This window comes from Rhinopithecus bieti, unplaced genomic scaffold (assembly GCF_001698545.2).
Source record: "Rhinopithecus bieti isolate Rb0 unplaced genomic scaffold, ASM169854v2 scaffold_45617, whole genome shotgun sequence".
Lineage (NCBI taxonomy): Eukaryota > Metazoa > Chordata > Mammalia > Primates > Cercopithecidae > Rhinopithecus > Rhinopithecus bieti.
In genome coordinates this window covers 2,013,354-2,029,795 of record NW_016819136.1, presented here as the reverse complement: position 1 = coordinate 2,029,795, position 16,442 = coordinate 2,013,354, and the positions used below count along the sequence as shown (strand labels likewise).

The 16,442-nt window shown below is 39.3% G+C and overlaps 1 protein-coding gene across 1 annotated transcript in view; it reads left to right on the top strand.

The window, feature by feature from the left end:
• Nucleotides 1-16,442, top strand: part of LOC108519480 (ELKS/Rab6-interacting/CAST family member 1) — a 234,793-nt gene that overhangs the window by 132,365 nt on the left and 85,986 nt on the right. The window contains exon 8 of the mRNA XM_017858532.1: nt 12,365-12,532. Coding sequence (XP_017714021.1) covers nt 12,365-12,532 — 168 coding nt within the window. The remainder of the gene's footprint in view (nt 1-12,364; nt 12,533-16,442) is intronic.

Here is a 16,442-nt window from a genome sequence, read left to right as displayed (position 1 = left end):
ATTTTTCTGATTTTGGTGATAGGAATGGATCCTGCAATTCAGGAACAAATTATTCTTGAGCAGGAAAATATCTACACCTACATACAACATAGTGGAACCATAGGTAACCTGATCTTAAAAACTGCTGGGTAGACTGGGCATGGTGGCTCACACCTGTCATCCCAGTACTTTGGGAGGTCAAGGTAGGAGGATCACTTGAGACCAGGAGTTTGAGACCAGCGTGGGCAACATAGTGAGACCGTGTCTCCACAAACAATAACAACAACAACAACAAAAAAGTAACCCGGCATGGTGGTGCGTACATGTAGTCCTGGCTACTCAGAAGTCTGAGGCAAGAGTATCCCTTGAGCCTAAGGGCTTCAGGGCAGTAGTGAGCTGTGATTGTGCCACTGCACTCCAGTTTGGGCAGTAGAGCGAGACCCTGTCTCTAAAAAAGGAAACAAACAACCTGCTAGGGAGAAAAAATACGTTACCTACTAAGGATTAACAATTAGTCCAACATCAGACTTTTCAGTTACGACAACAGGAGTGAGAATATGGTAGTGTAAAATCTTTAAAGTTTAGTGAAAAACATTGGCAACTCAGAATTCTGTACCAAGCTGAACTCTCACTACTCTTCAGTAAAGAGAGAAGAAAGACTTTTTCTTTCAGATTAATACAAATGAGAGTTGACTGCCCAGGATCCCTATGGAAAGAACTGTTAAAAGATGTATGTTAGAAAGAAGGGAAGAATGAGATGCAAGAAAAAAACAAGACACAAAAAGGCATTAATGTAACAGGAAAAAATAATCTAATATCAGTACAATAGTATGGCATAGACCTTACAGTAATAATGCCTTTAAAGCCAAAACTCGCAAATCAGCTGAGGTTTATTCAGTAAAGCTGAAGAATTTCAGAGAAAGGTCACAAAAGGAAGAGCTTGTCTGTTGCTGCTTCTTGTTGATATAATGTTGCTAAATAATAGAGCAGGTGGAATTCTGCCTCTAGATTGTTTCTACCTGTCAAGAGCATAGGAATGAAATAAAGGAATATATATTTCAACAGTGGCAAAATGAAAATGAAGCTCAAGGTGTGTGAAGACAGAAATTGTAAGAAAGCGTAAAGACCTCTGCAATGACCGGGCAGAGTGACTCATGCCTGTCATTCCAGCACTTCAGAAGGCCGAGACAGGAGGATCACTTGAGCCCAGGAGGGTTTTCACATAGAGAAAGCTATAAGGAATTCTCCCTTTCTGTGAGGGTTTTCACATAGAGTTATAAGGCTTTGTTGATCTTAGTTCTGATACCAGAATGAGGAAGTGTTACATTATATGTTGGCTTAAAGGGGTCACAGTAGGTTGGCTGACTGCCATGCTTTATCAGGTTTCCAGAGGCCAAGAGTTTCTTGGGGCTGCGTACCTGATACCACTTATTGCAGTATACTTTGTATAGCCAATACTGTGTCTTCTTTGCTATGAATTTTCAAACGAAAGTGAGTGAAGGTGTCAACATTAATTTTTCAGAATATAAATTTGTGAAATGTATAGTCTTTTTTTTTTTTTTTAAGCTGTGTACTGTGGAATGACTCATTTCTACCTTGACTATTTTGATATCTGAGCTTTTCATCTTCTTGTCAAGTATGGGGCATCAAACAGAGCTCAATGCAGTTTGTTGAAATAGTGCTCTAAAAAGGTTTACTTCTGTCTGGTCTGTAATGCTGTCAGTTCCGGGACTCAGTGCCCTTCACCTAGCATTCAGCCTCCCATCTAGGTGGGAACAATGGGAAATGCAGTCATAAGATATACCATTTAGAGTAGATTTGAGCAAGTCACTTAATTAGTTTGGGCCTTGATTTTTCTCAGCTTTAAAGTTGGGAGTTTAAATTCAGTTATTTAACTCTTTAAAAAAATTATGAAATACTGCAGAATACAGGAAAAATGTAGAAAATATGATAGCAGTCAGATTTAACATACATTAAAAGTTCTTAAAATGTCTCTTTCTAAATGAATCAATGGAAGATGTGGTTTAAATAAAAATTATTAAAATTTCAGGTTTTTAGAACTAGTTTGGGGCCAGGAATAAAGATTTGGAAGCTGTGGAGATGGTGGTTAAAGCCGTAGAATTGGGTTAGTTTCTCCAGAGGAGGTTCCATGCAGTGAGATATGAGGAGGGGAAATGACAGAGGATGGAGAACACTGAAAAGGTGTGATCACAGAGTTCGAAAGGGAAAGTGTCTTGTTGGCAAAGCCAAGAGAGGAGTGATAGGAAACAAGCCACATTTCCATGCAACTAATTGTTACTACTAATGTGCCTTTAGATAGATCTATTTCTTGATTTAAAACAAACGAAAGTTAAGGTAGGTTGAGAGACTTAAATTGTTTTCTTTCTGAGATGGAGTCTCGCTCTGTCGCCCAGGCTGGAGTGCAGTGGCGTGATCTCGGCTCACTGCAAGCCCAGCCTCCTGGGTTCACACCATTCTCCCGCCTCAGCCTCCCGAGTAGCTGGTACTACAGGCGCCCGCCACCTCGCTTGGCTAATTTTTTTTGTATTTTTAGCAGAGATGGGGTTTCACCGGGTTAGCCAGGATGGTCTCGATCTCCTGACCTTGTGATCTGCCCGCCTTGGCCTCCCAAAGTGCTGGGATGACAGGCGTGAGCCCCCGCGCCCGGCCAGAATTAATTGTTTTTTATCAGAAGTGAAAGGCCAAAACAGGAGTGTAGCCATTTTCTGTTCACTTCCATTGGTAGAGAAAACCTTGTGGACAAAAGCCTTCTGTTTTTATTGAAGTTGGCGTGACCTGTTTGCCACAGACAACCTTGGCAAGTTGGGTGAAGGCCATTCCTCCAGCTCCACCGATGTGAATAAACAGGTTTGATTCCTCCTGCCAGGATTGGTGTTAGGGTGATGACTGTGTGTCCTGCTGGTCTTTGAGGAGTTTTCCTGAATACGTTTTTTGTGGTTTGTAAAATATGGACCTCACACAAAATTATACTACAAATTTAGTTCACTCCAAACCACAAGATCAGTGTAGAATTCAGAGCAATTAATCTAGTAGTGGCAAAGTGGTTTGTGTGGTGGTTTTTATCTCAAATCTCCAGACTAGCGTATTTGAATTCTGTACTGCACGAAAAAGCAGACTAAGTAAAAGTGTACACAGGTGATTTGAATTGAATACTTAGTAAAGAAAAGATCATTTAGTAATTAGGGGTATGGACTTGGGCAGTTTCTGTGCCTAATGTTTAAAATATGAAATATTTTTGGTATCAAAGCCTGTGTTTCCAGCCACACTTATGCTAAAGGTTGATATGTTTATAACAAGAGTTCTTATTCTTCACCTTTTTCAGTCACCGATTCATACTTGACCCTCTCTTAGTGCCATGAGGGTATTTATGTCAGGTCAGCATTGACACGTTTCCAGGTCACTTAACTGAATCGTGGATCCAGTATGAAGCGCAGCTTGGGCTTCTGGGTACCTTTCATAAAGAAGCAGCAATGTGGGGTCTCACAAATGTTGTCTTATGTGGTATTGGTACCGTCAGAATGACAAACACTTAGAAGTGATGAGGGATGTTTTCCTACATACAGATCCATGGCCTGCAGAGGGAAGGGCTTTTCTTTTTCCGAAATTAATGCTTAGAAGAACTGAGAGACAGGAAAATTAGATTTGAGACTTTAGGTTTGAATACCTTAGCGTTTTGCCTTTATAGTAAGAATTTAATTATGTGTTTAGGGGATGTAGGATAAAATACTTTTTTTTTTTTTTTTAATTGAGACGGAGTTTCGCTCTTGTTGCCCAGGCTGGAGTGCAGTGGCACAATCTTGGCTCACTGCAACCTCTGCCTCCTGGGTTCAAGTGATTCTCCTGTTTCAGCCTCCCGAGTAGCTGGGACTACAGGCATGCACCACCACGCCTGAATCATTTTTTTGTATTTTTAGTAGAGATGGGATTTTACAGTGTTGGCCAGGCTGGTCTTGAACTCCTGACCTCAAGTGATCCGCTCACCTCGGCCTCCCAAAGTGCTGGGATTACAGGCATGAGCCACCACACCCAGCCGTTTTTTTTTTCTTTTTTATGAGTTGCTTTGTTTTTTGCTTTTGGTTAGAGGTAGTGGTAGAATAATGTATACAAAATACAGATTAACGTGTAGTAATTAGATACAAATGAGTATGTGATTTATTTATTTTTCAAATTTCTGACATGTATGCTTTTCTAAGGCTTTGACTTCCTTCACTGTGTAGAAGGGTCACCAGATTCAGCAAGCGCCTTTACCGTCACTGATGCCCTGTCATGGGTTCAGCTAATAGGAACCAAATCTGATACTGTCAAATAGGATTAGTAGCGACACGGCCTGGCTTGAGCTGTGCCTGAGTGCCAGCGGATAAGGGCCAGTGGGTTCTTTGGCATCTTGAGCAGCCTGGTTGTTGAATTTCATATTCCACTAAGGTCTTCACTCTGTGGCTGCAGTCCTTTTCTTTTAACGGAATCAATATTCAGTCTGTTCTGACACTGCCCTTTTGGACCTTTTTTTGTTTGTGTGGTGGGGTGTTGTGATTTTTACTCTCTTAGCAAATTTCAGCTATATAATACAACATTATTAATTACACGCTGCTGTATATTAGATCCCCAGAACTTACTCATTTCGTAACTGAGGGTTTGTACGCTTTGATCAGCATCTCCCCATTCCTCTCCCTGTTCCTATCCCCAGCCCCTGGTAACCACCATTCTATTCTGTTCCTTTGAGTTCAACTATTTTTAGATTCCAAATGTAAGTGAGATCATACCATAATCTGTGTTATTTCTGATTTCAGTTTTCATTGAATACTTTTTGTCTTTATTATGAGTTGTGTTTTTCTGCTTCTTTGCATGTCTGGTGAGTTTGGATTGGATGCCAAGCATTGTGAGTTTTACCTTGTTGGGTGCTAGGCATTTTGTATTCCTGTAAATATTACAGAACTTTGTTTTGTGATGTGGGTAAAATACTTGGAAATAGTTTCATTCTTTGGGGTCTTTCATTTAAGCTTTGTTAGATGATACCAAAATTGCATTTATTCTAAAGCTAGTCTCCTTGTGCACCCCCTGCTTGGTTATAAGCCAGATATTAAAGAGATTTGCAAAAATTTAAAACAATTATATTCTTCTTAACTATTTTAGGGGAAAATACAGGTTTTGAAATTAAAATGTTACTTTGATTAACATAATGAGCTTATTGTTATTTAAAAGCTTTTCTAATATATATATTTTTTAAAGATACAGTGTTTTGCTTTGCTATGGAGGCTGGAATACAGTGGTGTGATCATAGCTCACTACAGCCTTGAACTCCTGGACTCAAACGATCTTCCTGCTTCAGCCTCCTGAGTAGCTAGAACTGTAGGCGTGTGCCACCATGCTTGGCTAATTTAAAAAAATTTTTTTTGTAGAGATGGTGTCTTGCTATGTTGCCCAGGGAGGTCTCGAACTTTTGGCCTGAAGTGATCCTTCTGCCTCAGCCTCCCAAAGTGTTGGGATTACAGGTGTGAGCCACCACACCTGGCCCTAATTTTGAGTATAGCAAATATTGATAGATATAACTCACATAAAGAAAACTCAGTAATTGGGGTCCTCAGTAATTTTTTTTTTTTTTTTTTTTTTTTGAGGCTTTGTTTTGCTCTTGTTGCCCAGGCCGGAATGCAATGGCGTGATCTCAGCTCACTGCAACCTCTGCCTCCCGGGTTCAAACGATTCTCCTGCCTCAGCCTCCTGAGTAGCTGGGATTACAGGCATGCGCCACCACGCCTGACTAATTTTGTATTTTTAGTAGAGACGGGGTTTCTCTCTGTTGGTCAGGCTGGTCTCGAACTCCCGACCTCTGGTGATCCGGCCGCCTTGGTCTTCCAAAGTGCTGGGATTACAGGCATCAGCCACCGTGCCCTGCCAGTCCTCAGTAATTTTTAAGAGTGCCGAGGAGTCCTGAGAGCAGAGGGTCTGAGAATGGTAACGTAAGGGAACATTCAGAACGTCTGGGTGCCTGAGACTCCTCTAGAGCCGGGCACTTGCCCAAAGGGGGCTTGGGATTTTGCTTTCTGTTCCACCCTCACCTTTGTATTGCCCTAATATCTTATTTTCTGTTACCAGAGGCATCTTCCAAACTCAGTCCTCTAGGTCACAGAAACAAGTAAATGAAAAAGCAGGACAGGCGTCACTTCTGTTATCAGCGTACCACTTGGGCTTCAGTCTCTGTTTCCAACATTTTCGTGATTTTGTCTCTTTCTCTATGTGTACACTTTTGTGTATGTGCATATGCATGCTGATCTGTGAATTTGAAAAGAAGTTTGTTGTGCTTTACCTAGCATTTCTGGGTGTTTCGTAGCAGTAGGTGTGATGGGTTGAATAGTATCCTCCATAAATCTGTGTCTACCTGGTACTCAGAATGTGACCATATTTGGAAATAGGGTCTTTGAAGCCGTAATTAGTTAAGGTTTGAGATAAGATCATGATGGGGTGGGCTCTAAATCCAATGACTGGTGTCCTTATAGAAGAGAGAGGACATACAAAGATACGAAGAAGAGGGTGAAGTGAAGGTGGAAGCAGAGATTGGGGTGATGCATCGTCTACAAGACAAGGAGCCAGGAGCCACCAGAAGACAGCAAGAGACAAGGAAGTGTTCTTTCTTAGAGCCCTCAGAGAGAGCAAGGCCCTGCGGACACCTTTATGTCAGACTTCTGAACTCCAGAACTTTGAGAGAGAAGAAAAAATCTGCTGTTTAAAGCCACCTGGTTTGTGGTACTTTGTTAGGGCAGTCCTAAGAAAGTAAAACAGGTTTTTCTGGATTTCTAGCTCATATTCAGGTGATTATCAGATATTTTCAGGTTATTATCAAAACATTTCAGGTATTATCAGGGAGGCTGTTAAGATATATGTCATGTCAGAAATAACACACCAAAAATAAGATTTCTTACTCTCTCTCAAAGCCAAGACCCATTTAGTCTTCTTCATCAGAAACCTGGGAACCCATCTTTGACTTTTCTCTGTTTTATCCCTTTCATACAACCAATAAAAGTCAAGCTCCTAGACATGACACTAATGCTTTCCATGGCTAAGGCCTTGTCTTCTGCTGCACCTCACATAACTTACCACCTATTCTATGCTTTGACAATTCTGTATTCATAGCTCTCTGAGAAGTTAACATCCTTTCTAATCTTCATTACTTGTGATCTCTGCTCAAAGGTTCTTCCATTTATCTTCCTCACCAGCCATCTTCTGCTCATCTTTACCTGCTTTGAGGTATCTCCAAGCAAACTGAGTGCTTTTCTGTACTTTAAGAAAATATTCTCTACACTTCCGTTGCAACACTTTCTATAATACATTTATGTGATCTATTTTGGCAACATTCTTCTCCATTAGGTTGTAACTTCTGCAGAAGACGGAATATCTTAGTTATCTTTGTGTCTCCAGTAACCAGCCCAATATAATCTTTCCGATATACAAATACCATGACTTTCTCTTGCTTAAAAATCTTCACTGTCTCCCATTTGCAAGTAGGATAAAATTTAACCGTCTTACTTTGGCAGGCAAGGATATGATCTATCTTTTCAGGCTTGTCTCTTGTCCTTCTTTTGTTACTTTATGCTAAGCAATACCAAATGAATTTATAAGTATATCATGCTGTTTCATGTTTCTAGATTTTTAAATATTCTCTTTCCTCTTCCTAGATATCTATGCATTTCTCTCTGCCTTCCATTTTGTGTCTAGTGATGTTCTAGTCATCATTCAAAAATCAATGCAGACATTTATTCTTTTAGAAAACTTTTCTGACTCTTTTGACATACTGTTCATAGGAGAGATTTCCCTGCCTGCCTGTGTTCACCTGTGTTCCTTTATGCTGGTATTTTTTGGTATGTCATAACAGATTATAATCTTTGATGTCATATCTAGTCTTTGAGTTCCAGTTCTTCTACTCACCCCGTTCTTTTTTCTTTTTCTTTTTTCTTTTTCTTTTTTGAGACGGAATCTCGCTCCGTTGCCAGGCTGGAGTCCAGTGGCACGATCTCAGCTCGCCACAACCCCCGACTTCCTGGTTCAAGCAATTCTTCTGCCTCAGCCTCCCGAGTAACTTGGATTATAGGCATGTGCCACCATGCCCAGCTAATTTTTATATTTTTAGTAGAGATGGGCTTTCACCATGTTGGCCGGGATGGTCTCGATCTTCTGACCTGGTGATCTGCCCATCCTGGCTTCCCAAAGTGCTGAGATTACAGATGTGAGCCACCACGCCCGGCCATAGTCCTTCTACTCACCAGTTCTATAATATAATATGAGGTAAACTATTTAACTCCTCTGAGTCACAATTTTATCATCTTTTAAAATAGGGAGATGTTAGCTACTAAAATGTTAGCTACTTTACAGTGCTATATGTTTTAAGTGAGATAGGATTACTGAGGATAAAAGGGTGAGCAAAATATGGGCCAGGTGTGATGGCTCATGCCTGTAATCCCAGCACTTTGGGAGGCCAAGGCAAGTGGATCATCTGAGGTCAGGAGTTCGAGACCAGCCTGGCCAACACGGTGAAACCCCATCTCTACTAAAAACACACAAAAAATTAGCTGAGCGTGGTGGCATGCACCTGTAATCCCAGCTACCAGGAGGCTGAGGCAGGAGAATCGCTTGAACCCGGGAGGCAGAGGTTGCAGTGAGCCGAGATTGCACCACTGAACTCCAGCCTGGGTGACAGAGCAAGACTCTGTCTCAAAAAAAATATATATATATATATAGAAATATTGGTAAGTTCTGTATGATAATGTTATTAAGTTCTATAAGAAGAAAAAAAGTGTTAAATTATATAACAAAATGCCCTGGGAAAGGATGAGGGTGACAGTACTTGTCTGTTGGGGGATTGGAACATATTTATTAAAATGGCAGCATAGGAAGAGGGTCTTGAAAGATGTGTTCAACAGGCAGAATTGTTTGTAAGTGGTAGGGGTTAAGGATATTACAAGCATAGGACAAAATGAGCAATGACAAGAAAAGATGGTGTTTATTCAGAGAATGGCAGTACTGCTGGAACAGAGAGCCCCTGGAAGTGGGGCAAAGAGGCATATGGCAAAGGTTAGGCAGTGCGGGTACATTGGGACCGTCTGACCATGGAGGGCCTCGAATTCCCTGCTGGGATCCTGTGGGTTAGGGTGGTATTAGGAAATTAGTGGTTAAGAGTGTGGGATCTGGAGGCAAGACCACTTAATCTTAAATCTCTGCTCTATGGTAGCTGTGAGATCTTGGGCCTGCTTTCTTCTCTAAGGCCCAGTTTCCCACATTGCCATGAGAAAGTGTAAACTTTTCCACAGGGAGAATGCAAGGGAAGAAAATATGATACCTGAGAACTGTGAGGATTTTAATGTATATACAGTGGTCCTCCCTTCACTGCTTTTGTGCTTTCCTTGGTTTCTGTTACCTGTGGTCAATTGTGGTCTGAAAATATTAAATGGAAAATTCCAGAAAGGAGCAGCTTACAGATTTTAATTTTATGCTTTTTTTCTAAGTGGTGTGATGAAATCTTGTGCCATTCCGCTCTATTCCACCCTGGAGGGGAATCTTCCTTGTGTCCAGTGTATCCATGTGTCCGTACTACCTGCCCCTTAGTCACTTAGTAGCTGTCTCGGTTATTAGATCGACTGTTGCAGTATCTCAGTGCTTGTGTTCACATAACCCTTATTTTATTTAATAATGACCCCAAAGCACAAGATTAATGATGCTGGCATACGGTTAAAATTGTTCTATTTTGTTACTAGTTATTGTTGTTAATCTCTTACCGTGACTAATTTGTAAATTAAATTTTATTATGTAATAGGTATGTATATGGAGGAAAAACAGAGTGTGTGTAGCGTTTGATACTGTCCGTGGTTTCAGGCACCCACTGGGGGTCTTGGATTATATTCCTGGATGATAAGGGGGGATTACTGTATATGGTGACAAAAATACACATGAACACGTGCAGGAAGGCCCAGAAGACTGTTTCATTCAGAAATAAAGTAGTAAAGTAAAACAGGTATGATTTTCTTTTTTTAAGGAGTTGATATGAGACTGAAATCATTGCTTAAGCTGGGACGAAAACAAAACAAAACAAAAAACAGAATAGAGACGAATGACAGAACAAGAAGGTGTGATAGATCAGAGGTGATGCTGTGGACAAAGAGTAGATTTAGTAGGTGTAAGAGAAAGAAAAGAATAGTGTTTGTGATTCAGAAAAAGATTTTTTAAGAGTTTGAAAGTTCTCAGGTAGATCTTTCCAGATTATAATTAGATTAACTATGTATATTTGTTAAAGTAGAATAGAGGTAAATTACAGATGAAGGAGTCTTTTGAAGGAGCATGGTGGAACTTGTGGTGAATAACTACAAATGGGAGCTCGAATGATTGTTCTTTACTTTCTGACTTGGTGAGACTGGTTGCATAGAAGTAGTTGGTAGAGGCTGGGTGCGGTGGCTCACTCCTGTAATCCCAGCACTTTGGGAGGCCAAGGCAGTTAGATCACGAGGTCAGCAGATCGAGACCATCCTGGCTAACATGGTGAAACTCTGTCTCTACTAAAAATACAAAAAATTAGCCGGGCGAGGTGGCGGGCGCCTGTAGTCCTAGCTACTCAGGAGGCTGAGGCAGGAGAATGGCATGAACCCGGGAGGCGGAGCTTGCAGTGAGCTGAGATTGCGCCACTGTACTCCAGCCTGGGCAAGAGAGCAAGACTCCGTCTCAAAATAAAACAAAATAAAAGAAGTAGTTGGTAGAAATGTAGTTTAGCAGAGTGAAATATGGCTTATCTACATGTTTTTTCCTTTCCAGTATGGTCCAACATAATTTGTAAGTACTTACAGTAGTAGCAAGTACTTATTAGAGCAATCTCCAGTGAGACTTAAGTCTTGTTAAGAAATTTTCCATACTCCTTAACTGAGCAGGAAGTACCACCATACACACAGTATTGGTTCTCAGATACCTTGTAGTTTAGATACACTACACATTGTTTAGATACACTACACCCTTACCTAAAATGCATGGGACTAGAAGTGTTTCAGAGTTTGAGTTTGGGAATATTTGCCTTACACTTATGCTTACTGGTTGAGCATTCCTAATCCGAAAATCCAAAATGTTCCATTGAACATTTCCTTTAAGTGTCACGTCAGTGCTGAAAAAGTTCTGGAGTTGGGAGCATTTTGGATTTTGGATTTTCAGATATTGGGATGGTCAACCTGTATTAGATCTTCCTGAGTGCTTTGATGTACCCTAAATATGAAACATTATTCATATTTTCTTTGTGGTTTAATCCACGTTCAGATAGGAAAAATAAGATAAGACAAGTTAAAGATGAGAGACCGTAAAACCATACTTGATTTCTTAGATTTGCACTGTTCTCTGTGGTAGCCACCAGCCATTTGTGGCTATTAAGTACTTGCAATGTGGCTAGCCCAAATTGAGATGTGATAGAAAGGTGAAATATACATTAACTATCAAAGAGTTAGTATGAAAAAATATAAAATAGTTCATTAATAGTTTTTTGTATGGATTATATGTTTGAAATGACAATAATGAGAAAAGAATGTAAAACAGCTTATTAACAATTTTCGGCTTGAAAATATGACTCACTATTTTCCTGTTGAACAGCCCTGAATCTTAGATAAAAGAAATCCACTTCCTTCTTTTCCTGTAATCAAATGTTTAACTATTTGTTATTAATCCTTGGGTGGAAAAGCAAAAAGCAAATTTGGTGTGCGAATATGTATGGGGTGCTAAAAGGTTAATAAAATTTTCTGTGAATGGATTTTAAAATAAATGTCATTAGATTTCTTGTTATTTTAAAGTTATATCTAATGAAAGGCATTAAACTTCAGGGATAAAGGTAACTAGTTACCAAACTTTTTTGCTGGTTAGTCTTGCCATCCAAAAGTAGACCTTTGCTTTTGCTTTGTATGGATATCTAAGTGCATTATGGGGTTGTTTTTCATAAACGCTTCATAGCCTATGGCTAGATTGTATTATCTGAGATAGCCAGTGTTATGCTTGGTGATGCTTTTTTTCCCTTTTCCTAGTTTTAGATTTTCTAAAGCAGTGTAGCTTCATTTGGAAACTTGTTAGAAATACTCATTTTGAACCCCAACGCTGTTGAATCAGAAACGACGGACTTGATTTAGGCCTCCAGATGATTCTCATGCACATGAAGTTTCAGAAACATAGTCGTAGAGGTTCCGTTGTGTAATGGTGAGCACGCTGGACTCTGAATCCAGAGAAACATAGATGTAGATGATACTTACTTTTATAAAGTAACAAAACTCAACCTCTTTATAACCTTTATAACATATCTATTTGAAAGGAATTACATTCTTTTCTTTTTAATTCATCACTTGTAAAACTCTTACATTCTTAGGTGGATGCTCTCCGGTTGCGTTTGGAAGAGAAGGAAACCATGTTGAATAAAAAGACAAAACAGATTCAGGATATGGCCGAAGAGAAGGGGACACAAGCTGGAGAGATACACGACCTCAAGGACATGTTGGATGTGAAGGAGCGGAAGGTTAATGTTCTTCAGAAGAAGGTAAGGTGCAGGTCTTCTGAGTTCAGTGGCCCATTCCTCATACGTCCTCACTCCTACCACTAAGTTATATCTAAATGCTGTCAGAGTTTCTTGCTCATTCTTCAGTTTATATTTTTGTGATTAGTAATTTGGAACTGTTGCTGCAGTAGGTAGATTGTTAAGACTGCTGTACATATTCAGTTTTAAAAAATTTAAACACGGTTAGTATCTTCCAGTAGTGCTTTTCATGCTGTTTCTCAAAAGTGCCTTGTAAATTGCCAAAGTGTTTGAACTGACATTCTTTTTCCCTTTCTGTCTTTTATTGAAACTGTACTAAATTGGTTCAGTGCATGGACTTGGGATGGTACAACTTCATTTATGTGTTTAATAAGATGACAATTTTAAGCCCAGACCAGGGGCATCCAGACAAACATGTCGTTCATATATGAGCAAAAAAAGTGTGTTTGTGTATTTCAGTACAAATCTTACTGTTCCTTGCCGCTTGTTCTTTCTCCTTTTTTCGGTTAATATATTTTGGTATTCTTTCCAAGGGTTTCTTCATTGTTGTTACAAATAACATTGTATGGATGTACTATAATTACCAAAATTTCTACTGATGGACATATATTTTGCTAAAAATTTCTTCCTTTACATAAAATGATTCTATAGTAAAAAACGTACATATTTAGTTTATACATATGTCAAGTCAAGTATATTTCTAGGATAAAGTCCTTGAAGTTGAACTGCTGAGTGAAAGGATATGCATTTATAATTTTGATGGATTTTGCCAAGTAGCCTTAAAGAGATTGTACCAAGTTTCATTTCTACTATCAGTGATGAAAGCGGTATATTCCCGCATAGTTGTCTACAGAGTGTGTTAAAAGACTTTTTTACTTTTTGGCAATCTAATAGGTGAGAAAACACTGTCATTGTAGTTGCAGTTCTTTCATTATAAGTAAAGTTGAACATATTTTTATATTTAAAATCCTTTGTATTTCCTGTTACTTGATTATATGCTTTACCCGTTTTTATTTTGAGTTCTTTTCTGCTTTTTTAAAAGTTGATTTCTAGAAATTGCTTCCCAGTTTAAACATTAGCTCTTTTGTCTGATGTGAGTTCTAAACATTTCTTCCTGTTTGGCTTATTTATTGAGATGAGTCTCGCTTTGTCACCCAGACTGGAGTGCAGTGACAACACACGATCTCGGCTCAGTGCAACCTCTGCCTCCTGGGTTCAAGTGATTCCCCTGCCTCAGCCTCCCAAGTCGCTGGGACTACAGGTGCCCACCACCACATCTGGTTAATTTTTTGTATTTTTAGTAGAGATGGGGTTTTACCACCATGTTGGCCAGGCTGGGTTTGAATTCCGTGGCCTCAGGGGAGCCACCCACCTTGGCCTCCCAAAGTACTGGGATTACAGGTGTGAACCACTGCACCCAGCCCCTGCGCTTTTTTTTTTTTTTTTTAAAGAAAGATGTCATCCAGGCTGGTCTCAAACTCCTGGCCCCAAGCCATCTTCCCATCTCAGCCTCCCAAGACCACTGCTCCTAGCTCTGTTTGGCTTTTGACTTGTGTGTGTGTGTGTGTGTGTGTGTGTGTGTGTGTGTTCGTTCAGACATCTTAAAATGAATGTTTTAAGACTTCTGGATTTTGTGACATATTACAAAAGTTATATTTTAGAATGTTTCTTATTTTCTAGTGATATTGATCTAAGTATCCATTAACATTGCTTTCATTTTTGTGTTTTTGTGATACATGTTAATAGCTAATTCCTTCCAAGGTACTTTTCTTTTTCAGAAGTGCCCTAGCTTTTTTTTTCTTGGCTGTTTTTCTATTTGAAATTTAGAGTCAGCTTTTATCATCTCCTGCCTTTAATTCTTTCTGTTGTGTTTTTTATTGGGATTACATAAAATTTGTAGTTACTAATTTATGGAGAATTGACAAGAGTAGGGTATATCTTACCATGAATTCATTTTTGTTTCTCAGAAATGTTTTAATGTTTCCTTCATATAGATTTTATACATTTATTCAGCTTATTCCTAGGTTTTCTTTTTGTTACAAAGTGTTACAGTTTTCATTGTATCTTCTAACTGCTTGTTTTTTGGTACACATGAAGGCTTGTGATTTCTGTATATCAGTTTTGTACTTAGTCATCATACTGAATTCTCTTAAAGGTTTGGATTTTTTTTTTTTTTTTTTTTTTTTTTTTTTTTTTAGTTTATTCTTTTGGCTTTTCCTCTAAACAACGCTTATTTTCCAGTGTTCAATTTTAATGTATGTCCCCATTTTCTTTCTTTTCTACGGATGCGTACCAGTGCACATGAAACCACACTGCATGGTCGTGGACATCTTCACATTATACCTGATCTGCATGAGAATGCTGTTAGTTCTCTCCCACTAAAGTACAGTGCTTGCTTTTGTGTTAGAATTGATAGAAACATCAAGAAAGTATCGATCTAAATAAAATGAGTTAAAACTTAAAATTTTTTTTATTGTTATTTTTTGTTTCAATAGTTTTTGGAGAACAGGCGGTATCTGGTTACATGGATAAGTTCTTCAGTGGTGGTTTCTGAGATTTTGGTGCACCCATCACCTGAACAGTGGACACCGTACCCCATGTGTAGTCTTTCATCCCTCACCCACTCCCACGTCCCCTTGACTCCCCACAGTCCATTGTATCTTTCTTATGCCTTTGCATCTTCATAGCTTAGTTCCCACTTGTAAGTGAGAATATGCAATGTTTGGTTTTCCATTCGTGAGCTACTTCACTTAGAATAATGGTCTCTGACTCCATCCAGATTGTTGCGAATGCTATTATTTCTTTCCTTTTTATGGCTGGGTAGAATTTTGTGGTGTGTATATATATATATATATCACATTTTCTTTATCCACTTGTTGATTGATGGGCATTTGGGCTGGTTCCGTATTTTTAGGAATTGTGAATTGTGCTACTATAAACATGCCTGTGCAAGTGTCTTTTTCGTACAATGCCTTCTTTTCCTCTGGGTCGATGCCAGTGGTGGGATTGCTGGATCAATGGTAGATCTACTTTTCGTTCTTTAAGGAATCTCCACACTGTTTTCCATAGTGGTTGTACTAGTTTACATTCCCACCAGCAGTGTAAAAGTGTTCCCTTTTCACCACATCCATGCCACTATCTATTAGTTTTTGATTTTTAAATATCACATTGTGGTTTTGATTTGCATTTCCGTAATAATTAGTGATGTTGAGCTTTTTTTTTTTGAGATGGAATCTCGTTCTGTTGCCCAGGCTGGAGTGCGGTGGCACAGTCTCGGCTCACTGCAACCTGCGTCTCCTGGGTTCAAGCAATTCTCCTACTTCAGCCTCCTGAGTATCTGGGATTACAGGTATCTGCCACCACATCCTGCTAATTTTTGCATTTTTAGTCAAGACAGGGTTTCACCATGTTGGCCAGGCTGGTCTCGAACTCCTGACCTCAGGCGATCTGCCCTCCTTGGCCTCCCAGAGTGCTGGGATTACAGGTGTGAGCGACCACACTTGGCCATTGTTGAGCTTTAATATGTTTGTTGGCCATTTGTACATCTTCTTTTGAGAATTGTCTATTCATGTCCTTAGCCCACTCTTTGATTTATTTGTTTTTTATTTGATGATTTGAATTCCTTGTAGATTCTGGATATTAGTCCTTTATCAGATGCATAGTTTGTGAATATTTTCTCCCATTCTGTAGGTTGTCTGTTTACTCTTCTGATTATTTCTTTTGCCGTGCAGAAACTTTTTAGTTTAATTAAGTCCCATCTGTTTATCTTTTGTTGCATTTGTTTTGGATTGTTGTTTGTGAAGTTTTGCCTAAGCCAATGTCTAGAAGAGTTTTCCAGTGTTATCTTCTAGAATTTTATGGTTTCAAGTCTTAGATTTAAGCCTTTGATCCACCTTGAGTTGATTTTTGTATA